This window comes from Macrotis lagotis, chromosome 2 (assembly GCF_037893015.1).
Source record: "Macrotis lagotis isolate mMagLag1 chromosome 2, bilby.v1.9.chrom.fasta, whole genome shotgun sequence".
Lineage (NCBI taxonomy): Eukaryota > Metazoa > Chordata > Mammalia > Peramelemorphia > Peramelidae > Macrotis > Macrotis lagotis.
Genome location: NC_133659.1, coordinates 273,941,746 through 273,966,331, shown reverse-complemented (window position 1 = coordinate 273,966,331; position 24,586 = coordinate 273,941,746). Strand labels below are relative to the sequence as shown.

The window sequence follows — 24,586 nt, the reverse complement described above, 5'->3', positions numbered from 1 at the left end:
ACAACTCAGTGAGGTAGGGCCAGCTTTATCATTCCGTGGTACAGGGGAGGAAAGAGAGGTTCAGACTGGTGAAATGACCAGGGCTACAGCCAGGGCCTTGACCTTGGGGGGGGGCTGACAACGTTTGCAGGCTTTCGCCTTCACACAGTTAGCGAGAATGACTAGCTAAAGCAGAAAAGCTATTAATTAGGCGGTCATTCTTTCTCCAGAAAATCTCTAAGAATGTCTGCAATCCTTTGCCCCACTGGATATGTTAAAGCTTTTATTTATTTATTTTTTGACTTGTTGTTTTGAGGGGGGCCCTGGAGTTCAAATCCGGCCTCAGACAGCCTGTGGCTGGGTGACCTTGGGCGAGTCATTCTTAACTCCATCGCTGTAAAATAAATAAATAAAATTAAAGGGGGGAAAAAAAAAAAAGAGTGTTTTGGTCCGGCTTTGGAGCTTATCCGCCAAATTTATGATGTCAAAAGGCATAAGCAGCACGATGCAACATCCTATTGGAGAGGCAGGGCCCGGGGTGGACTCCGGCCAGGATTCGGGTCTCTATTGGCTCTCATGGCGGGTGAGAGAAGAGGAAGCTTTAAAGGATGCTTGAACACAGGCCGGCGGGGGAGGAGCTCATGAAGGAGACAGAGACAAGAAGGGAGGCCGGTGGCGGCTAGAGAGCCCCCCGCGTCCCCCCGAGCCGGCCGGGCGCGTGCCCGCGGGGAGAGCCCGAGCCCCGCTCTCGTTCCCGCGCTCTCGCAGCGCTCCGGCGGGAGGCCCCGTTGCTAGGCGCCCGGCCGGGCCCGCCCCCTCGCGTTCCCCGGGCGACGGCCGGGGGGAGGGGTGACGGGCCCGTACGTGCTGACGCTAATTGTATATGAGCGCGAGCGGCGGGATCGCGGGTCTCTTTTAGCGCCATCTGCCCCGGCGCCGCCTCCTCCGCCGCCGCCTCCGCCTCCTCCGCCGCCGCCGCGCCGCCGCCCTGACTCAGCCTGCGCAGCTCCGGCCGCTCGGTCCCTGCTGCAGCCGGTAACGGACGGGGCCGGGAGGGAGGCAGCGCGCGGGCCGCCCAACGGCCGCCGGGGGCCGGGGCCTGGCCGGCGCCGCCCGGCCCGGGGGGCTGAGCAAGCGTGGGGGGGCGCCGGGGAGGGGCCCGGGCCGAGGCGCCGCCGCTAGGCCGGCGTGGCCCCGGAGGGCGGGCGGGGGCCGCGGGGGCGCATTCCGCGCGCGCCTGGGGGGGGGCCCCGGCCCGTCCTCGTGCGCGCGACCCCCGGGGGGGGGGCCCGTCCGGGCGGCGGCAAAGTTGGGGCCGGGGCTGAGGCGCCTGCAACACGTGGTGGCCGCTGCATGGCGCCCGCCCCTCCCCCTCCCCAGCCCCCCGGAACCCTAGAGGCAGCCGGCCTGGGCCCCGAGACCCCCCCCCCTCCTCCTCGCGGGCCTTTGGATTAAAAATGGGCCCCAAAAGCCCCAGCCGGGCTGATGCGCGATTTTAGGTCCCGGGGGGGGGGTCTGAAAACTGCAGGAAAAAAAGCAACTTGCAATAGAAATTTGAGGTCCGAGTGGACCAAGTCAGAGCGCCCCGAGAAGGAAGGCTGGGGGCTCCCGGGCCTTGATTGCCAAGCCGCGAGACCCTGGATAAGTCCCGGAACCCTGCCCACTCCCAAACGTGGGACGCAGTGGAGGGGGCGGGTCCCCTAAAGGTCAGCACCTGTTTGGGTCCTTAAGAGCACCCACAGGTTCTGTGACTTGTGGATTTTAGATAGCTGGTACCCTAAGGCTTCCTCTCATTCATTAAATAGCTCTTTTTGCCCTTTCAGGTTAGGAACTGACCACGCAGGCACTTCAAATCCTTTTTTTTTCCTTTTCAAATTGTTTTTATTTAATTTTGTTTTTTTAGTTGAGTCTCTCGATACATTTAATAAGAACGACTAGCTCCTTATGGGGAGGACAGGGTGAAACCATGACCTGTTACCTTTTTTTTTCTTCCTTCAGTGTACAGCTCTATACCTTTTCAGTAACTTTAAAAGGTCAGAGATTTGTCTGAGGCAAGTTAAATGGTTTATTCGACTTCGAATTTGAAACTAGGTTTTTTTCCCTCAATCCTAAAGCAACTCTACTAGGTCGTATTCACTTGATAGTCCTGAAAAATTTGTTAGCAGATGTCAATGCAGACCTTTTTTAACCCAGTCTTGGTTGCCTCTTTGACTCGACTAAAACTCATGTAATTGGAGAAGGGGTGATTTCTCGGCAGTTGAATTTGACAGAGCAAATCTTAATACAAAAGAATACGTAGCAGAAGTTCAGTTTGGGGTCAGAAAACAAACCCAATGTTTATTTCATCCATCAGAGAAGATACCTCTTGCATATGGGTGTGTGTGTGTGTACACACAAACATACATATCTAGAACCCAGACTATAATAGATATGTACTACAGAAGACTAGTATGACTGGAATCTGAGTAAAGCTAAATGTTACCCGGAAAGGTTTAGGGGTGTTTTTTGTCATTACAAATATATAACTTTGCTGCTGGACCTGCTGGTTAAACTTTCCTCAAACCAGCAGTTGTTGTTGGGGTTTTTTTTCTGATGGTTTGATTTTTTTTTTTTCTTGGCAGCTAAGTGGATAGGAGGCCAGGCCACTCTTGCTTGGAGTGAGGAGGAACAGTTTTTAATCTTTCAGACCCTTGCTGGTAACCCTTGTCCCAAGTTAACCAAGAAATCTTTTCCTCATATATAAAATGAAGGGATTGGAGATGGTTCTATGGTCCCATTTAACCTGTGCTAAAAGTAACTTAGAAAATGCCAGTGTAGAACATTTGGTTTAAGCATATATGGAGACAGCTAGAGCTAAATGAATTAACAGAGATCACTGTTGTGTGACAAATGAGAACTAGACATCTTTAATATAGATGATGAACACCTAAATAATTGTAAAACTTCAGAGGCAAATAGGAAGTATGTAGGAGGCTTATTGATCAATATTTCTGAAACTCCCATTCTGTAATGGCTTTGAGAACCAGTTTTTGAACTTTTTTGGATCAGCAATAGTATTTTCTTGGGTAACTTTAGGCAAGTCACCTTAGATTCCTCATTGTAAAAGAGAGAGTGGCACTAAATATCCACCAATATTCTTTGCAGAACTAAACCTGGGAACCCGGACCCACTTGTCTCTGGATGACTTTTGATTTTCATTTTTTTAATAGTTTAGGCAACCTTCAAAAGAAGGACTCTGAAGGATTTCCAAGGAATTAATATAGAGAGCAGTGGAAATTGCTGGAATGAGTATATGCCTTCTAAGGTAGCTACCTAGAAAAAGTCTGATAGCTGGGGAGATGCAGAAGTCTTGGTGTACTTTCTTTAAACAGAATATTGTTTGTAGTGCACTTTCAAATACTTTATTGCTTAATACTTTGATTCCTTATGTGCCACACTTGGAGGGCAGGGTTTGCAATTTAACTACCTTTTAATTGATTCCACTTTTTTGCCCTTTAGTGCATTTGGATTATCACTTTGCCTAACTCTGGAAATTTCATCAGTTTATTGTCAAGTTGTGACTGCAGAGCAGAGCATCACACGGTGGGAAACTTCAGAGTATGCCTGACCAAAATCAGGCTGGAGCAGCCTGTACAAGGAATTTTTATAGTAGTGGGAATCAGTTAAAGGGGTATTAGTCTTATGTCACCAACACACTTTTTAGACTGTAGAATTCATGTTGAAAGGTTTATTGAATTTATTGTTAGCCAATCACCTGAATATCATTACTTCAACCCAGAGTTGATTATTTCACCTTTTGTTAGGTACACCCACCCCCCCCCCCCATATTTATTAAATAACCTAGTAGGTATCAGACATTGTGCTAGGTACTGGAGATAAATACAAAATTGAGAAGGCCTCTGTCCTATTAGTGGTTAATTTAGCAAATTTGATTTAATATCAAAAGTATGATGGCTAATAATGCTGAATTGAATCCCCTCTGTCCTAGTTCTCCCCATTTGATTCCAGCCAGCTTAGGTGGTGAATTAGTGTTGGGCTTGGTGCCAAGAGGACTCGAGTTCAGATTCTGCCTCATGTGTTTTTGGTGACCTGACCCAGTGATAAAAACCTTACCAGGTTGTGGTGAGATCAGATGAGATAATATTTGTAAGTGCTTGGCACAGTGAAATAACTTACCTGTTAGGTGCTACATGTCAGATCAGATTTGAACTTGGGTCCTCCTGACTCCAGAGCCAGTACTCTTATCCACTGTGCCACCTGGCTGCCCCCAACCTATCTTTTTAAGTTTTAATTCACATTTCTCTCCTACTCTTAACAAAGAGTACCACTGATTTCCTGATACTCAATCCTCTTCTGCTTCTCTGTGCATAGGCTGTTCCTCATGCAAGAATGGCAGATAAAAAGTACTAGATGGCATTTAATCTGGGTCTTCAAGATTGGGTGACATTTTGATAGAGATGTAGTAAGCCTATAAAATAAAATATCTGAGATATTGGGTACCAAATATTTTAAAGATATTTTAGACTCAAAGTTTAGAGCCCATTATCTAGCGTAGATTTTAGAGGAGAGGGAGATACTGAACTTGGATTGGAGGTGGGTGGGTAGGGAGATATATCCCGTTTTCATTAACCTCTAATTAAAATGTAGCATTTCCTTCAAATTTGCATGTAGGAAACAAGCATAGAAGCAATACATACCAGTTAACATTGTCAGTAAAATGTTTTGAAGAATTGAGGCTAAAATTCACTTTCTGCAGTCATTCCCACCAAGGGAAAAACTTCTAGTGGGAAGGATGAAGAATAAAACTTGAACACAAAGAGCAAGATTATGTAAACTCTAGACAAGTGTTCTCTGAAAATTGGAAGAGGGAAAGAGGTCTTTGAGCTGGGGGTTAGGGGTCGGGAGAGGGGTCACAGAAGAAAGGAGTTCCTTTAGTTGTTCTGGGAAGGAAAAGAAGACTTGTAAGAGGGAATGCTTTCCAGGAATGGGCTGCTTCTCACCCACAGGCAGCTAGCAACAGTGCTCCCCTGAGATTGGAGACTAGCCAGTAGTGCAGTTTGACCAGAAAGTGCTTATAAAACTGGAAATTTAAAAAACTCTACCTCCTGCACTGCTCTAGGTAGACCCTCAAAAGTCCAAAGAACTGATGTACTGTGTCCAATACATACACACAGGAGTATAGCTGAACTAAATTAGGTTAGAGCCAGATAGTGAGGTGCCTTCTGTAGCAGATAAGTTGTCTTTTGTCCTCTTGGTAATCTTTTGAGTGCAAGGGACTGATGTCTAAAGATTGGCGAATTTGGCAGCTTAGTAAAGAATTAATTGGAAGCAGGGATCCCAATTAGATTGCTGTATACAGTAGTCCCAGGAGAAAGGTGCTGAATGCCTCAACTAAGTTTGGCAGCTGGGTAAGTGGAGAGAAATAGAGCTGGAAGGAACATTAGAGGCCCTTATTTTATATAGCTAAGGAGTCTGAGACTTAGAGGAGGTCACACAGCTAATCAGTAGGACCTGAACCCAGGTCTAATATGTAAGTGCTCAAGGCTGGTTGCATATAGAGTAGAGGAAACTTTTATTGCACTCAAATAGAAAGTTCAGAGATGTGCCCAGGACTCAGAGGAACTTAAAAAAAAAGATTAAAAAACTAAAGTGTGGGCCCTCCATGGAAGGGAACTCAATTTGAGGTGGTTTGGGGGGCAAACTTCTAGACCTTACCCTCAAAGTTCCCATGTTGTTATTTCTCAGACTTGTCATTTTATGGTTTAGACTAAACTCTTCCCTTACCCCAGCAAACTTCCCCTCCGCCTATCCTGGATGTCATAGTTTTGCTTCTTTTGCTGTTTCTCCAGCTGCAGAAGATCCAGGTGTAGGATTCTCCTTCTGGAAGCCCCAGGGCCCAGTTTTTGGACTTCCTGCACTAACCAGTGCTGGTACTGTTAAAAAAAAAAAAACAACTTCTTTCTAGCCTAGAAAACTAGGTTCTATGATCATACTGCCTAGGAAGGAGGTTTGAGTCCTGGAAGTAGTTGAACCAGAAGGAAGCGACATTATACTTCAGGTATTTCTTGTAGGGAATGATTTATAAAGGGAGAGATATAATGTGGAAGTGGTGTTGTGTCAGTAAAAGCAGGGAAATGCATTTTTCCTCCTTTCTACCCCCAGTGACTCCAATCCCAAATTTGATAATGGAAAGGGCATAGGAGGAGTGTCTCAGTAAACACCATAAAAATCCTGGTAGATCAATATTGGAAAGCCTATCTGGATTATTAAATATTAGTCAAGAGTAGCTCCTAGCTTAGAAAATATCCAATTTTTTCTTTACTAGGCATTTTTAAAAGCCATGATTTATTAAGGATATCTGGTAGGTTCAATACAGACCAAAGACATCAAACATAAAATTTGCCCTCTCAGCCTCTAACACTTGGACTCTTTATGTAGATTGTAATGCCACGAGATGTATAGTGGATAGAGCACTAAAGTTGAAATTAGGAAGATTTATTCAGCTAGTCCCTCAAGACACTTAGCTGGGCATGATCCTGAACAAAGTAACTTAATTTCTCTCAACCTCAGTTTCCTCAACCATAAAATAGGAATAATGGTACTTAAGCATTCAGGGTTGATAAGAAAATCAACTAAGATAGCATGTGAAGTACTTTGCAAACCATAAAGCAAATTTTATTTGTCATGGTTTGCTGCTACAGTATAAATTAAATATTAAATAGTTTTAAGTAAACGTAACATGATAAATTCTAAGCATCACCAGTCATAAAACAATAGGGGGAAAAAATCTTTAAATTTTAGTGAGTGGCACACTTGTGTATTTTTGTACACTCTTGTGCACTAATTTTGGCTTACTAATTGATTGCAGAGAAGAGATACCAGTTTGGGTGAGGGAATCACAAATTATCTCTGGCAATCTGTTGGATAAAATATAGGAGGCTCTTAGTTAAACCAATGTCACCCATTGAGACAAGTCTTAACAAATTTGATAGGTCTGATGGGGGTGAGGGGAAGACAAAAGAAAGCTTAGTCCCTATTAAATCACAGATGAGTGTTTATGAAATGTTAGTTGTAATGTGTACCATATTTTTAAAGTACATTGTCACAAGTACATTGTGAACCACTACTGTTAAGAATTTTGCAGTATAAAAGACATGGCAAACATGATCATTCATTAGATGACTAATGCAGCTACAAAAAGAGAAATAGGTTAAGTTATGGGGAGTCTGGAACTAGACAGATAGGATTCTTGATTCCAGCGCTTTTCCTTGGATGTACTTTTTGCTCATTCCAACTGTCACACACAGGTCCTGGAGGACAGGTTAGAATACTCTTTGCTCCCTGTTAGCATTTCAGTTGAGAATTTCCACCCTATTCAAACCATAGGTCATTCTCCAGTCTTTCTTTCTCTAGGGAGTCAGCTCCCAAATTATTCTTCTTTTTCCTCAATTCTTGCCCTCATATTTGGGGTCTTTCGCATCCTTTCAAACTTCAGTACATTCAAAATGCTTATTTTAAAATTAGCATTTCTCTATTTGATCCTAACTTACTTTGGTTTCCTGTGTCTCACCCATTCTAAATCTTGGTTTTGCATCCATAATAATCTAATCCCTTCACTTTACTTTTTTTAGCCTCTTTTTCTGTCTTTTCCTAGTCTCAGCTCTAATTGATTCAACTCTATGGGGCCTTCAGGTCAGTTAATCCTCTTGTCCTGTTGCTTCTTAATCCCTTACCTAACCCCAGCTAAGGTTCATTCCTACTATGATTCCCCTCCTGGGGCTTCATGCTACTGAAGGAAGGTAGCTGAAGTTACAGGTGTGATTCTATAGAATCAAATTTGTTTTACTACTGGGCTCTGGTTAAAGCATGAAGCCCAATGTTTATCTGTCTTAATCCCCACTACCTATTCTGAACCTCTAATTGCCTTCAACTTTCTATATGAACCTTTGCTGTCTTCCATAACTAACATGTATTTTCTTATGTGTGCTCTCTCCCCTTACATAAACTATTTGCCTTTTTGCAATAAGCCCTAACTTGAGTGCTGGTGGGTTGATGTTATTTTCATGGTCCTGGGAACATGATGGCCAGAAAAGAAAATTCTCAAAAAGCTTATATATTTTGTAGAAGGTGGTCTGGAACAGCAAAACTTTTGTGTAGATACAGACATTTATGAAATACTTGTTATAATTGGAATTTTTGAAAATTTTTGTATTTTATACCTTAGTGTCTCAGGGGATTGAGCTGGTAGACAGGGATAATTTGTCCTCAGGAATAATAAGAGATATGCAAAATATTGGGAGTATTTATGTATTTAGATAGACAAGCCTGGTTTAAATGAGTGTCTTGGAAGTACAACATTTTTCAGTTTCTGAGTAAGTACAAAATGGCCATATTGGTTTTTTGTTTTCTAAGCATTCCCTTCCATTCTTCATTAATATGAGGAGATGTGGGAAGCAAAACTAGGTTTAGTTTGGAAACTGGAGTGGGGGTAGTGTTCTAGGAATATACAGTATCTTTGTTCCTAGGTTCTGAAATTCCTGATTTTTCGCTCAGAGGAAATATGTTAGTAAATATTTGCAACCGAATTTCAGAATTGAATATGGCTTTATCATGACCAAGCCTCTTACAGTATAGAAGTAATTTGCTGAGGTCATAGTGCTAACCTCTAATACACAGCAAGATAGCAAGTATCTAACCTACTTGGAGTAATCTGTTGTGCTTTGGGGAAACCTTCAAGAAGCTTATAGCATTATTAAAAAAAAAAAACAAAAATAACAGCGGCCTATAAAAGATTTGAGTGGTGGGTTCTTAACTAAAACAAATCTCAAATTTTGTATTAAGAATGATTCTTGTTGAGACATGACTTCACACCCTGGAGTTCTCATAACTTAAAACTCCACATGGCTTCTACCAGTTCTTTACAAGTTGAGATTCTTTCTATTTTTGTTATCTAGACTCCCTTTGAAATCTTGGTTTGTATATGACCCTCTCCTCATCCAGACAAATTACTAGATCCTATAGATTTTATGTAGGAGCATCACTTTGTCTTTGCTTCTCTTCTTACTGCCCCCATCTGTTTGCAATGTTAGAGTGACTTCATTAAATACAGGTCAACTCCTTTTAATCTATACCTTCTGACCCGCTAGAGCTACCCTTTGAAATTTGTATTTATAAAAAAAAAAAAGCTAAAAAAATCGGCATTATGTTTTCTTTCTAAAGTGCCCTTGTTGCCATTTTTAATATTGTACTGTTTTTACGAAAATGTTTTGGTAATTTTTCCTTATTGTCTTCATGCTAGTTTTAGTGTCTTATATTCAAATCTCTTAAGAAAGATAAGATGGCCAAACCTACTCTTGAGTGCTTTTAAATTCTTTCAAAGCCCTTAGACATTCAAACACAAAGTTACTGTGATAACTTTTTGTTGTCATAGAGTAGTTGTTTTGTGAATCTCTTCCCCTCCTCTTCCCCACTTTTCCCCCACTTTTCCCCAACTTTTTCCGTAATATAAAACAAGCAGAACCCTCAGTCCCAACCATTGTTTGACCACGAGTGTGCATTAGTTTCTCCACAGTAATTTTTTTAGTACTTGTAAGTATTATTGAACTGTGGCCTACAACAAAGCACTTCAGGGGTTTAATGTAATCTTGCTTGGCAGGGCCAGTGCATGGAGAATGTCCAACCATTCTTTTAACCTGCTTTCTCCATCTATAACACAGCTGTTTAGTTGGTTTTATAAGAGAAGATACTAATACTGTAATATTGCCTCAATTTATCTGATAGCGGGGGTGGGGGTGTCTTTGTGTTCACTCTGGCCCAAGGGGCTCTCAGTGTATATTTGTGTTGTTTTTTGGCAGACCTAGTACCAGTGTCTCACAAAGTTGCTTGTTTTCCTTTGTTTAAATGGCTAAAATGGGACACTTGATTGAGCACCTGTATACCCTTTTGAATTTTGCTTCAAGTTCCTGAGTTTGAAATCTGACCTCAGACATTTACTAGCTGTGTGATATCCGGGGCTGGTAATTTAATTTTGTTTGCCTTGGTTTCCTCATCTGTAAAATAAACTAAAGAAATGGCAAAATCCTAAATGGGGTCACAGAGTTGGATGTGACTGAAAAACAACTGAACAATTACACATCTATCCATAGCATGTATAAGCAATGCTTTCTAAAATGAGTAATTTATAAATGAGATGAAAAAGACAAAGGTAATAATTTGTAAGTTAAATTCTAATGGGGGCTTGATTGATGTTTGTCCTTCGTTCTCAAAGAAGACTGACATCAGAGAGGTGATGCCATGACATACAGGTAAATTGAATTTGAGTGAGGGATAGCTGTGCTAAATCACCAGCTTCAGTCACTTTTAAGGAGCTGTCTGGATCCAGTGGCTAGTATAAAAATCTGGGCAGGGAAGACCCCCTCAGGGTTTCTAGCCAAACATTCTCTGAAGAATCTGAACCAGTAACTAAGTGAGCTTAATGATGACTTAAGGCTCTCTGTCACCTATGTTATCTATCAGCTTTAACTGTTAATCTTTTCTCCTTTTTCTGCTAGCATTAGGAACTGGTTTATATCACTTTATCATTTTCATCATAATCATCCCAGTTCTTCAAAATTCTGTGGGACAAAAGCAATTTGATATGATAGTATTTCTCTATGCTTTGTTTAGATTCATAGGAACCCTTGTCCAATCTTTTATTTTTCATCAGTACTTTAAATTCCTTTATAAAGATCCTTGAACCTATTAATTAAAATCTTGCATTCTCTTTTGGAGACTTAATTTTTCTCAGAGTAGAACAGTCCTAAAGAAGTGCTTCAGAAAAAGTTCTTGTACAAAACTAAACCCTGGGATGCCCCTTTTGTGGTTTTACTTTCTTATGGATATCTGTACACCTGAAGAGATTGGACTATTGATTTTCATAGAGAGTACATTTAGTAATTTAGGCTAGGATGATGGAGCAACAATTTATTACTCTTGTTTTCTGGAATTTCCCATAATTGTCTTTTACTCTTGTTGGATAAAGTAGGAAAGAAATTTTTCTTGCCAGTTTAGGGTCCCCCCCAAAAGTGTCAGTAATAATGATTTTACAGTGGCTTCCTGGACGACATGGGATTGCTACAATGGTTGTTGATAATGGGTCTGAGATATAGCTAAAATATGTTGACTCCTGGCTTCCTAAGATAAATATAAAGTTAGGTCCATTGTATTTTTTGATTTTTCAACTTACTGGTGAACTTTTTTTTAACAGTCATTTGTTTCTATAGATCTCAACCATTCAGAGGTCTTACAACATGGCAGACATTGACAAGTAAGTAATTTGGTTTTTTTGTGCTATCAAACAATTGATCTTCTACCTTGCTCTTTAAAATTTTAGTAGTGTGTGGATACCATTTTTAGTATCTGTTCACATATATTGTGGATAAAGTTAACTGATTATTTTAGTACTAAGTTATTGACTAATGCTTATAATTAGCATAGTGCTGGGTTATCTAGTAGGAACTTAGTGAATATTTGTCAAATTAGTTATTTTCTAGAGTGCTTTCTGAATAAAGCCTGATATTTAAAATGCCAATCTGTAATAATAGATTGCTTTATTTTCCCATTTCTTAGGGTTTTGATTGGTGTGTTATTAGTATTCCCCAAGACAAAGTTGGAAAGATTCCCCATTTACATGTCTATTATCTTCAGCACTAGCTAGTTTTCTACGTGTTGCTTGACAGCAAAGTTGATTGTTTATGAAAGTGAAGTCTAAACATTGAAGATTGGCTTAAATTAATTAGGCATTCATTAAATAATGCCTATACTATAAGTTTTGCTAGTGTTAAATCAGAAGTGTGAAATTTAAATTAAAAAAATGAAAATCTCAACTCTCAAGGACCTTATATCTATTGATTTTATCATACCTTACAACTTCAGTATTTAAGTTTTAATAATAGGGCAGAGGTTTTTTTTTAATTGCACAAAATCTATAGGAATATAAAGGAAATTAATTTTATAAATTTCTTTACTGTCCAAGTTCACATGAATCTATCCATGAATCCCAGGTTAAGGAACCCTGCTCTAGAGGATATCAGGGAAGCCTCTTGTCAGCCTTTCCATGTAACAGATTCCCCTTGTAGCATTTGCCCACTAAGGAGGAGGCAGGACTCTTCTGCTTAAAGACCAATTTCTCCTTATCTATCATAGTCTAAGCCAGGAAGTAGCAAATTGATTTTGTCTTTAGCACAAAAGACCAGGAGGAACTTGCATCATCTTATTGTATATCCTTTTTAAAAAGAATGATTTTTAGTGTAGGGAATTGAATTTTTGAGTTTTCTTTCTGATTACATGTAAATTCTAATCAACAAATTGTGAATTATAGCAAAGAAGCTGAACTTGACCAACAAGATATGGAAGATGTAGAAGAAGTAGAAGAAGAAGAAACTGGTGAAGATGCAAACAGCAAAGGTAATGCCTTGATGGAATCCATCATTTTTGAGACCTGTGTCATCAGTGAGTTAGAGATGCCTCTGATTTAGCTCAACATTTTCTCTTTGCCCTCAACCCCATTTGGATTTATTGACCTCATTTTTAAGGGTTGGGGTAAAGTGTAAGGATTCAATTTCATGTTCCTGATCATAATATTAAACCAAGGATATGTGTGTGTGTGTGTGTGTGTGTGTGTGTGTTCTTTTTTCCTGTTTTGAATTGTACCTACCAGTGCAACTTGACTCTGCAGCTTTGTAGTGAGAGACTGAGAAGGTTAGATGGGGAACTAAGAGAAGACATCACCACTTTTTCAAGGGAATCCCCTTCCCTTTGAAAGCAAATACTCCAAAAAGATGAGTTTTAAAAAAACTGAAATTTGTTTTAGCCAGCCTGCTGTCTTGATTTATTTTACATAAAAGATAAGAATGCATACTCATAAAGTCAGTTTGATGCTTTAGTTTTTAAATTCATGTAGACAGTTACCAATAAAATTCAAGCATTAAATTGACATTGAGTTTTATTTGCTCTTCAGAACTATGGCTTGGGTAATTGTCAGACTTTAGGTCAACTTTTTTCCATTGTACTTTTTTTAGTCTAATAATCATTCTTAAGCTAAACTGAGATTTCTTATTATTAATTTATTTATTGATCATTATAATAGTCTTTTCAAAATTTCCTTCTCGTTCAATTTAGCTCGTCAATTGACTGTTCAGATGATGCAGAATCCTCAAATTCTTGCAGCTCTTCAAGAAAGATTGGATGGTTTGGTGGGAACATCAACTGGATACATTGAAAGGTAGAGATCCTCCACAAAAAGTGTTTCTTTCACTCTTAAGTGTAGTACAGATGTGCCTGCTTTATAGAGTTCTCTCTATATAAGAGTAATCTTGAAAGGTTAATTTTTTATGACACCTAATATGAGGTCAAAGACTTTTAATGTTGTTACTTTAAATAACAGCATAGCTGTCAGTGATCTTTTGAAGCTTATATTTAGTATTAGTGTATGGTCATAGCCTGAGATCAAGAAATGTAAGAATGTAAAAAGATTTGAAGTGATCTAGTTCTTCATTTTGCAAACAAGCTGAGACTAATGAAGTTAGTGATTTCTTCAAGGACTCCTAACTATTTTGTGGCAGAGTTGAAACAAAACTTACCTTGATTATGTTTCAAGACCTGATCTCCCCCCCCCCCCCCCCCCCCCCCCCCATTTATATAGCTCTGTCTTGGTCCCCTTTGTTAATGAGATTTGTTTGGAGACTGACTTGAAGATGGAAATGGTGGGGGACTTTTTATCTCCTAGAAGGCTGTAAGACAACCCCCCCCCCCCCAATTAATTGAAAGGGGGAAACTTCTAAGGGTGACTATGGAAAGAACCAGAAAAGAAACCTTGGTTCTTAGGTACTTAGCAGTTTTACTGATCATCAGTTTGTTAATTTGAAAACTTCATGTGTGATTGGCTAGATGTCTCAAGTTTTATGTCGATGAGAAAATTTGTCTATGAAAATAACTATTTTGTAAGGTGTGAAGATCTCTTTAGGACATTTTGGAACATTTCATAAATCAAATATTCTTAGGCTTAGTTGATTATTGGTGTAACCTTTTCATTACTGATCTATTGTTAATTGACAGTTTTCTTATCTTTAATTGTCTATAACTTCATTTCTGGAAAAAAATCAAAGTTTAGTAGGAATTGTTTGGTGTTAAATTGTTTAAATCAGTTAGAAAGCTTATGTAGCTTTTTAATGAGTAAGAATTCTTTTGGGAGGGATAGGAAGGAGTTGTCTTTTATTATTCATGGTACACTGACTGCTGAACTGAATTTTTTTTCATATATTATGAATAAGAAAAGGAATTAAAATAGAACTAACCTCACTATGGAACTCAAATAATGAGTTCTCTTTAAATCTTTTAGCTTGCCAAAAGTAGTTAAGCGGCGTGTGAATGCCCTCAAAAATCTTCAGGTGAAATGTGCACAGATAGAAGCCAAGTTCTATGAGGAAGTTCATGCTCTTGAAAGAAAGTATGCGGTTCTTTACCAGCCACTTTTTGATAAGGTAAAGTACCCTACTATATTTACACCCAAAGTATACCATTTTAAGAAGTGGAAATTACCTAGTATGCCGGGAATTATTTATCATTGGTAAGGAGACAAGATTCCAGTGTATCTTGAGGTTGTAGTGATCTCAGAGGGGAAGAAGAATCTCTAAATTTGTGGGATTGTTGCATGACAAAAATATAGGACTTGGTGAGGAAACTACTTTTATTGATTTACTAATTAATTAAGAATGGAAATTATGGATTGAAAGATGTAATGGTTTAATCATTTCAGAGAAGTGAAATCATCAATGCAATTTATGAACCTACAGAGGAAGAATGTGAATGGAAGCCAGATTCTGATGAAGAAATTTCAGTGAGTACTTTTTTTGTTAGAATTGTACAACTTTCAATTGTTATAGTAGCATATTTAAACAGACTTTAAACAAAGTTAAATAGGAATTATGAAGGGTTTATTTTTGATGAAGGGTTTATTTTTGATCCTGTTAAGTTTTACTCCATCCTGACTAATTGTACCAAAGTTACCTGCCACATGTTGAATTGGTTAGCGGAATTAATATGACAAATGATTTCACATAATTGGTAGTGGGACAAAAATTCTGTAGCAGAACTATATTATTGCACTTATTTTTTGGTGATTGAAAAGAAATTAAACTGAAAATAAAAATAAACCAGAAAGAGTAAGTCTCTACCTCCCAAGCTTACTAAGTAACAATTATATTTTTTTCAAGGAGGAAATGAAAGAGAAGGCTAAGCTTGAAGAGGAGAAAAAAGATGAAGAAAAAGAAGACCCTAAGGGAATTCCTGAATTTTGGCTGACTGTTTTTAAAAATGTCGACTTGCTCAGTGATATGGTTCAGGTAACTTAAGTCTGTAATGAAAATTCCATGGAATTTCAGCTCATGTCACTGAAATTTAGTATCTTTGCTTAGCATAGCATCATTCATTTGTCACATTGATATAGACAATAGTGTTCTGTTTTTGACTAAAGGCAAAATTGTGTTTTTTATACATAATTTGATGCTTAGTTTTAAAAAAGCCCATAGATTTAACTCTGTATAACAGTTGTTGTAGATTTTGTTTTCATGTAACTCAGTGTTCTCAGTGACCAACAACTAATCTTCTGAGTATCATAACATGTAGCCTCTGTTTAGGTTGAATGGCTAGTTAAGAGTTTTCTCATGCCCAAATTATTTCTGCTCTGCCAGTGATAAATATTTTGTTTTTTTCCCCCAATTGTATACAAAGGTAGTTTTCAACATTCATCCATTTGCAAGTTTATTATTGACATTTTTTCCACCACCATCCCCTTCTTTCCTCCCTCCCACAGCAGCAAACAATCTGGTAAAGGCTGTACATGTGCAATTGTGTTTAACATATTTCCATATTAGTCATGTTGTGAAAGAGGAATTAGAAGGGGGGGGGCTACGAGAAAGAAAGAAAAAAACCAAGTTTTTTAAAAGGGAACATAGTATGCTTTTTTCTACATTTAGACTCCATAGTTTTTCCTTTAAATGTGGTTAACATCTTCCATAATGGGTCTCTTAGAATTGCCTATATTACGGTCTTCTTTAGCAAAAGTCTGTTTTGACCTGAGGATCGCATACCTATATGACTAGTGAAGCATGAAGAAAATAGTAAAAGAATAAGACTAATTGTGTATTGATTGAATTTGTTGTCAAAATTGTTGCCCTGAAAAAAAGGTAGCTCTTATGATCAAATAACCCATTTTGAAATTTTTTTTTTGTTTTTTTATTTGCAGGAACATGATGAACCTATTCTGAAGCACTTGAAAGATATTAAAGTGAAGTTTTCAGATGTTGGCCAACCTATGGTAAACAATTTAATACTATTACTGCTCTTAATTTAGAGTATGACTTCTATATAGGATTTTGGAGGGTAGGAGGTGCACTTATTTTTGAAGTCACAATCAGAATGTATGAAAATTTCTTGTGAACTTTAATAAATCTAGTATATCACCTGTATTTTCCTAATATTTGACTGGTTTTGAAGTTTCAAGCAAAATAAAAATGTTCACCTAGAAAGGATAGGAGTGGTCTTTTATCATTTATGGTACACTGCTGAACTGAAATAATTTTTTTCATATAGTTATAAATAAGAAAAGGAATTAAAATAGAACTAACTTTACTATAGAACTCAAATAATGATAGATAGTACAGTAGATAGAGGGCCAGGTCTGGATTTAGGAGAACTTTCAAAGTTCAAAGATGACCTCTCAGATACTTAGTAGTTGTGTAATTCTGAGCAAGTCACTTAACTCTTAATTGTCTCCCCATCCCCCCCCCCCAAAAAAAAACAGGGCTTTGAGTTTATATTATTTAATGTTTTGTCAAGCAGGCTTTTATTTAGTGGGATGGAAACAAAAGTTCTAACCAATAATATTTTAATCTCTGCAACTGTCTTTAGAGTTTTACATTAGAGTTCCACTTTGAACCTAATGAATATTTCACAAATGAGGTATTGATGAAGACATATCGCATGCGATCAGAGCCAGATGATTCTGATCCCTTCTCCTTTGATGGACCAGAAATTATGAGTTGCACAGGGTGAGATTTTGATATTTCAAAACATAATTGTTTTTCATGTATTTATAAGGAAATTATTATTCCGTAATTGAATCATAGGTTTTCAGAGCAGGACCTATTTTTTAATCGTGACTTGCAGATTTGAAACTGCTAGAACGTAAATTGTAACATCCTCCTTAATACTCTGCATGTAGTCTCCATACTTTTGCCCATACTTTTCTACATGAAACCTTATTTTATCCCCCTAACTCCTTGACATGGATTATTTTGTATATATGACTGTATATATTTTTTTTTCCTAAATAGGACATGTAAGCTCCTTGAGGGCAAATGTGGGGGCTTTTGAATTTTTTTGTCTTTGTGTTCCCAGTAGGTGCTTAACAATGTTTACTGGTTGGTTGATTTGTATTTCACCTAACATGGTATAGTCCTTCCAAACAGATGAATTAGAATTATTAAATGAATTGATCAAATCTTAAAACAAAATTTGTTTTTACTAAAGTACCTGCTCTTAGAAGAAACATATTTATCCTCTAGTTTATAGTTTTCTTTGAGAGATTTTTTTTCAACTAGTGTTATAATTGTCATCAACTTTTCCTGTTTTTCAAAGGTGTCAGGTAGATTGGAAAAAAGGGAAAAATGTCACTTTGAAAACTATTAAGAAGAAACAGAAACACAAGGGTCGTGGGACTGTTCGAACTGTGACAAAAACAGTTTCCAATGATTCTTTCTTCAATTTCTTCTCTCCTCCTGATGGTAAACAGTATATTCATTTGGGATTGGGTGACTGCTCAGATATTTGTTATTATTACAGTGATAATCTTACCTTTCTCTTTGTTTCTTTCTCTCCTTTTGCCATTTATCTGTAGTTCCTGAGAGTGGAGACCTGGTGAGTCCGATTATTTTCATTAGTAAAATAATGAAAAACCATCAATCGAGAGACTTCTGAAGAATTGTTAGTGCCAATTTTGTGCCCTCAACTTCTATACTCGAGTTTACTGAAATGAAGTTTGTTTCTTCATTGAAACAGAATGAGTTTGTGCTTCATTACTAATTGGGACTTAGTCTAGCAAAAGTTGCTTATGTCCTGAATGTGAAGGATTGGATGTTGCTTTTCAGTGTGCTTCCACTGGACTGTTTCAGTCCTGAGCTGTTGTTATTGTTGAATGTTCTGGTGACCCCTGCTGGCTCCAGAGAAAGTTGTACTGAGTTTTGTTAGCATGGGTGTGTAACTTGTAATATGGAATGGATGAGCTTGATAGAAAGATTATGAAGTGTTAAATTTTTAGTGACAAAAATGCCTCTTTGTTGTAGTCATCATCTTTGATATTTTTAGGCAGAATGCAGTCCTAAAATAATTTGCTTACATGACAGCGTTACAAAATGGCATGTGTTCGTTAATTTGACCATTTAAAATAAGTTACTGGGGTGGCGAGGTGGTGCAGTGATAGAGCACCAGCCCTGGATTCAGGAGTACCTGAGTTCAAATCTGGCCTCAGACACTTAATAATTACGTAGCTGTGTGGCCTTGGGCAAGCCACTTAACCCCATTGCCTTGCAAAAATCTTTAAAAAAAAAAGATTGCAAAAAATAAATAAGTTACCACCATGTTCAAAGTTTAGTGACAGGCATTAGTTGATTAGGTTTTCTCTTCTATGGTGAAATACAATTATTTTCTTTATGTGGTAATTGCATTTCTTTATGCTTTATTTACTTTATACTTATTTACTTTATACTTTAATAATGCTTTAGCATTATTTAGAAAATGTTTTTGCTTAGTAAGGGGTGAGATTGTATGAAAATCATTCTAAATTTGATTATGCACCTGCTTTTGCCATTTCCTATGGTAAGTTTTTTCCTAATTAAAGATAAAATCTTTAACTTGTTAATTGAACTTCACTGTTTTTAAAACCACATTTGCATACTGCTCAACTGTGTCTATCTACCTGAACTTTTTTTTTTTTAGGATACTTTGCTGTAATCATCTTATCTTCCTATTAAATGATGTGTAATAGTCGTTTGTATTCTTCAGCTTCTTGGTTATATAGAACTTAATGCCCTAGCAGATAAAAAAAAGATTATGCATTTTTCACAGGTCTAATACTCATTGTTTTCCTATTCTAAAATATATAGTCTTTAAAAAGAAAATTCATGATTTAGATGAATGGTAGGTGAAATAGGGAAAGATCAGTAGCTCTTGTTCTCTTTTGTTATATTTTGGGGGTGAAGTTTAAGATGGAGCCTAGTTACTACCTTGTTAGAGTGTCCTATTTCTGCTCCTTACCCCCATATATTTTAAATGCTATGCGAATTTAACTTCTCCCCCCTCTTCCTACCCTACCTCCAGTACTTATTTCATTAAAGAATTATATGCCTAGATCATGCTGTTTTCTACATAGCCATGCAAGTAAACTAATTTTAAAATTCCTGGAAGGCAAGGGCAAGGTTTTCTTCAGTGCAAGAGGTCTCTAAAGAACAAAACTGTATCTAGATTGGATCTTTAAACAACACAATATAAAAAGCGCCCTTTTATATTGGCTAAAAACATTGATTTAAATTATTTGAATTAAAGATGTCATTTAATTCACCATTTTTTACTTGTTTTTGATTTTTCTATATAGTTTGACTGGGGAAAGAAAACTAGAAAATGGTGTAGAATGTGTAGTTTCTCATACAGTAGCATGACTACCATCCCAGTTGTAGAAAGATTACTTATGTAATCAGCTTAATAATGAAATTATATTTTTATGTTTGTGTCTAATATTACTTATAAAGTACTGTTATCTTGTACAGGATGATGATGCAGAAGCTATCCTTGCAGCAGACTTTGAAATTGGTCACTTTTTACGTGAGCGTATAGTCCCAAGATCAGTATTATACTTCACAGGAGAAGCTATTGAAGATGATGATGATGATGTAAGTGAAGATGGATATCAAAAGCACAGTAGCAACCTCTTTTAGATCTTTTTTGAAGTCTGAATGATCCAGTGAATTGCATGTCATGCCTAAGGTGACTTGGATATATTTATGAAATTTGCTTACCAACCCTTTGGGTTAGCAAAGCTCTTGTGAATTTTAAAATTGTAGTTAGTGCTTGAGCTGTTGACCATTCTAGAGGGCACATGATGATACTTATTGGGTCCCTTAGATGATAATCATCTTGACATCAATGACCAGTGACATTACACTCTTTAGAATTGTATTTATATAAATATATTATAATTTTTTTTAATTGGCAGTAATCTTTTTGGCTACTTGATGGCTGATAATTATCAGAGAAATTTTTTGTGCTCATGCTCTTAAAAACTTGAGTGCTTCTAAAATTAATTGACTCACTGGCAGCTCTGAATTTGGTTAACCTTGGGTTGTTTTCCTTTTTCTAATCTACAGTTTTTTTTAATGAAGGAAAATTATACTAATAGGATCCTATCATCGTTTTTGATGACTCAAGCAATTTATTATACCTACATCCAATGAATGGGAGATGGGTTGGAGAGGGGGAATGGTTTGGTTTCATATGAGTGTTAGAAGTAAAAATGGTGTGCTGTATGTGAGTAATCTGACATAGCTATGGTGTTAGGTGACCTGGGAGGTTCCTTCTAATACTTGGTTTCTGGTAGTTTTAAACTCCACCATATTCAAATTAAAAAAAAATTTATTTTTATTTTTTAGTATGATGAAGAAGGTGAAGAAGCAGATGATGAGGTAATATTTACAAGATGAGACAGCTAATTGATTCATGATTTGCTTTGTTGAATATATATCAAATTAGAATTAAGGTTTTGGCAATAGCATTTACTGTAACAAAAAAGGAATAGTTAAATCAAAATATATATTATAATTCTACAGGTAAAAGTATACGTATATATGTATATAGTAGTAGATAAGTTGCAAAACTTATCAGCAACAATGTTTTATATAAAAATTTTGTTCTGCTGCAGGGTTATCAGCTCTTTGAAGAAGTCAAAAGCTGCAGTAAATTTTTTCAACGTTGGCTGCAGTAAATCTTTTCAATAAAAGCAGACTGGATGTGTCTCGTTGTGTTGGGAAATTTTCATATTAGAAGCTTTCAGATTAAATTGCATTTTTCATCAAAGTCTTGTAATGATGAAACTTGTTGACCTATACTATAATTTAGATTAACCTGCCTGAAATTTCTTCTACTGTACCTACTTCATGGATGCATTTTGAACTTTAATATAGGAAGGGGAAGAAGAAGCTGATGAGGAAAATGATCCAGAATATGATCCGAAGGTGAGAGAAAATTTTATTTTAAAAATGCTTATGTAGCTAATCATGTGGTTTTTGGATATTTTTGATTCATTTTGAATACTTTTCTGTCATTAAAGGTTGAATTTAGCTATGAGATGAGATTTTTAAAGGTAGACATTTATGGCACTGATTTCTAGATAATAAATTCTAGAATTTTCTATGATATTTCCTTTGAAAAGTACTTTCTACAAATTAATTTGAATTATTTGACTCCCTCAATTCTTTATGATTTGAGATCTAAGATCTAAAGTTAATATCTGTATAAAAATGTTTTTAAAGTTTTGTTATTATTTAAAATCTTTATCATCTTTCTATTCTTACTACTTTGATTTTTTGGTCTGTTACTGTGAGTAAAAAAAACCCTTCCCTCTCTACTGTCCTAATAAGTCAACTAAATATCGAGTGAGCAAATACATACCAGAGCTTTATATAAGGGCTTCTGATTATTATGCTCCTGATTCCCATCACCTCCATCCTCCATGTCTGTGTTTTTATTGAGCATACAACTGAATGATTTCATGGATTTTAGTATCTTAGAAGTTGTATTTGACCAAAACTAGAGAAATTATCTGAGAGTTTGTGCTAAAAGTGGCCTTGATTGCTGTTTTTTTGTCTTCTTTTCAACAGAAAGATCCAAACCCAGCTGAGTGCAAGCAGCAGTGAGCAGTGTGTGCTGTGGCCTTGAGGATTACTGCACTGTCCCAGCCTAAACACAACTAGTAGTTACTTACAGCCTTATGTTTTGTATTTTCTTGGTAGAATCAAGTAAACAATTTTTGTTAAAAAAGGAAAAAAAGAAAAAATGAACGTTTAAGAACCAGTTCAAACTATAGGTTCATTCTACCTAGCATTTTAGTAGTTATAATTTCTGCCGGATATGTAGAATGCAGTGAATCCCCTAACGCATGTCCATTGCTACATAGTTTGGTTCTTGTGAAGTCTTTTGTCATGTAGCTATTAGACTGCAGCTGCAAACATTATCCAAACTCTTATTTGAGACCAATTTTGGTTTAGAAAAAAAGAAATCCTTCTGAAGAACCAACCAAAGTATTTTTTCAGCCCAGTAGTTGAATGGGTTTAAGTCTGCTTGCACTAGCTGTGCCTTCATTACTTTGTTAGAGAAATGCAGTGACTTGTACTAACTAGGAGACAAAGCATTTTGAAATTTGAGAAGAGACTAGTATACGGTTAAGAATTTCCAGTAAGACCACATCTAATGTTCGTTAACTGCTTGTTTATGGATTTTTGTATTTTAATGTGATATAGTGATCTATCTACAAAAACTTAGTCATCCTATTAAGGTTATTGTTTACCACTGGGGTGTGAATAAAACCTAGTATTTTCAGAAGTTAGCGTCATCTTCTACTTGTGTAACTGTGTCCATTCAAACTGAAAACATCTTTCCTTTTCTTAGTGGTATTGTGTACCGTCACTGAAAATGATCCCTTATACCACCTGCTTAGAAACCCATTGCAAGTTCTTTTGTTGCAATTTAAGAATAAATTACCAAGCAGAATGTTAATCCTCACAGGAAAATGCCTGAATTTGACACATTTGGAAGTCGACCTCTGATAATTGTAATTAATGGACATAATTTGGGAGAAAAGACTTGACTTTAAAAAACAGTCCTGCATCTACCAATATGCAAGTGTAAACAAAGAACCAGTGGACAAAATTTTTTAAATCATAATAACCCTTTAAAGATCATTGTTGTTAAAGTTGAATTTTTTATGGTCTTGGGGTTGAAGCTAGGGAGAGAGTTCTATTCCAATCCTCATTGCTTAATATGTGAGTATATTATTTACTCATACCTCTATAATCTATCCATATATTTAAATGGGTAGCATTGTTTACTTAACCTACCTCACGAGAGTGTTGAGGCTTATTAAGTTACATTATATAAAATTGTTCTTGGTCATTAAAAGGTCAGAAATTTTAACCTTTATTGTGTATGTGTTATATATTTAGCACCTTCAGACTGGAAACCAATGGCTAGTACCTCTAGATTTGTACAAGAAACATTCTTGTGGCAGATCTTTGTGGCTGGCTCCTGCTAGAATTAGGACTCTGGGCTATGTGAAAGTATCTGGGGATTCTGGATTTAATGGCAGTAATGCATTCCTTTTCCAAGAAAGCTTCAGGAAAGTTGGGAAAGTAAGAGCCATACTAAAATACCTCAGGCTAATTACTGTTATTTGGGGGAATCAAGCCTTGATTTGATGGGGAAAGCTTATCTTGTCCATTAGTGAATTCCAAAAAAAAGGAAAGGCCAAGAATTTAAGATAATTTGTTTCATTCTTGGGATATAACTTCTTTTGCTTCCCCCTGCCTCCAGCATAGTTTGGGGTAATATGCAGAAAACAATTGTGCCATCCATTTTTCAGTTTAGAACATTTAATTATAACTTCTGGAAATCCTTAACTGAACACATTGAATTACTGTTTGAAAAATTTGCTATGGAAAGATCTTTGCATTAAATCTCTTATTTGTCCCTTGTTATTTTTATTGTCAGGTTAATTTTAGTAACCTAAATTTAATCTTGCTTTTTTTCCCTCTGTACCCTATCTTTTGATCACTTTTTTCCTGCCTTTCTATTTTTCTTCCAACAGGTAGAATCCCATTTGAGTGAACTTAAGGGAATATCAAAATTGCTGTTTTATACAATCCTTTTTGAGAAAAAAAAATTGCTAAAAAATGGAGTAGTAAATGATTATTTACTTTTAGTTACATGATGCAGTTGTCAGCAGTTTAGTTACATGAAGCATATGCCACGTTTGTTTATTGACCAAATAATGCAGGGGTAGATGTACTGAAAGAAACATTCCTAAGCTCACTGGAACCCTGAGAGGGCAAATAATAGTATTCCATTCTGCTGAAATTATATTTGAATGTATTCAAAGAATATTAATAAATTTTGACGTGTTTTTCAGAATGTTGTGTTGGTAATGATTTGGGCTTTTCCATGTTAAGGGAGAGGAATGTGGGAGAAATACTGTTTCCTGACTTCTTGTTAACCTACTTTGGGCTGGGAGGGCCTACAAAATGCTATTAGGTCTTCCAAATTGCTTTGTGAACTGCTATGGTTCAAAAGGTAATTCACAGCACTTCAGGGGTATTTAAGAAAGATTGTTGTCCTGAGAATTCTCCTAGTGTGTGATGTCTCATTTTATAGTCCCCACCAGCCGAGCCACTGGGAGCCAGGAAACAATTCACTTTTATTCTTTTAAGAACTTTAAACAACCAACATAACATTTTGCATGCTTATTGTT

General features: G+C 37.1%; 1 protein-coding gene across 6 annotated transcripts; it reads left to right on the top strand.

Annotated features, from left to right (window-relative positions):
• The first annotated feature begins 792 nt into the window (after positions 1-792).
• NAP1L1 (nucleosome assembly protein 1 like 1) lies at positions 793-24,249 on the top strand. Of its 6 annotated transcripts, none has more exons than XM_074226184.1 (15): positions 793-1,014; positions 11,241-11,284; positions 12,338-12,423; positions 13,138-13,240; positions 14,357-14,498; positions 14,774-14,854; positions 15,231-15,359; positions 16,262-16,333; positions 16,927-17,066; positions 17,656-17,801; positions 17,915-17,934; positions 19,839-19,961; positions 20,718-20,750; positions 21,249-21,299; positions 21,945-24,249. In XM_074226184.1, exons 2-15 carry the CDS (start codon positions 11,268-11,270, stop codon positions 21,978-21,980), a joined length of 1,179 nt encoding a protein of 392 aa, XP_074082285.1. In that variant the 5' UTR covers positions 793-1,014; positions 11,241-11,267; the 3' UTR covers positions 21,981-24,249. The 6 variants fall into 6 exon arrangements, 4 of the variants coding, with proteins under 4 accessions (XP_074082285.1, XP_074082283.1, XP_074082284.1 ...); XM_074226182.1 differs by having other exon boundaries at positions 954-1,014; positions 11,225-11,284; XM_074226183.1 differs by lacking the exon at positions 793-1,014 and adding an exon at positions 1,310-1,685.
• The last annotated feature ends 337 nt before the right edge of the window (positions 24,250-24,586 follow it).

Coding starts and splice junctions, on each gene's coding strand:
- NAP1L1 (XM_074226184.1), top strand. Junction 12,424..13,137: donor TGAAGATGCAAACAGCAAAG/GTAATGCCTTGA, acceptor CGTTCAATTTAG/CTCGTCAATTGACTGTTCAG. Junction 20,751..21,248: donor GTGAAGAAGCAGATGATGAG/GTAATATTTACA, acceptor ACTTTAATATAG/GAAGGGGAAGAAGAAGCTGA.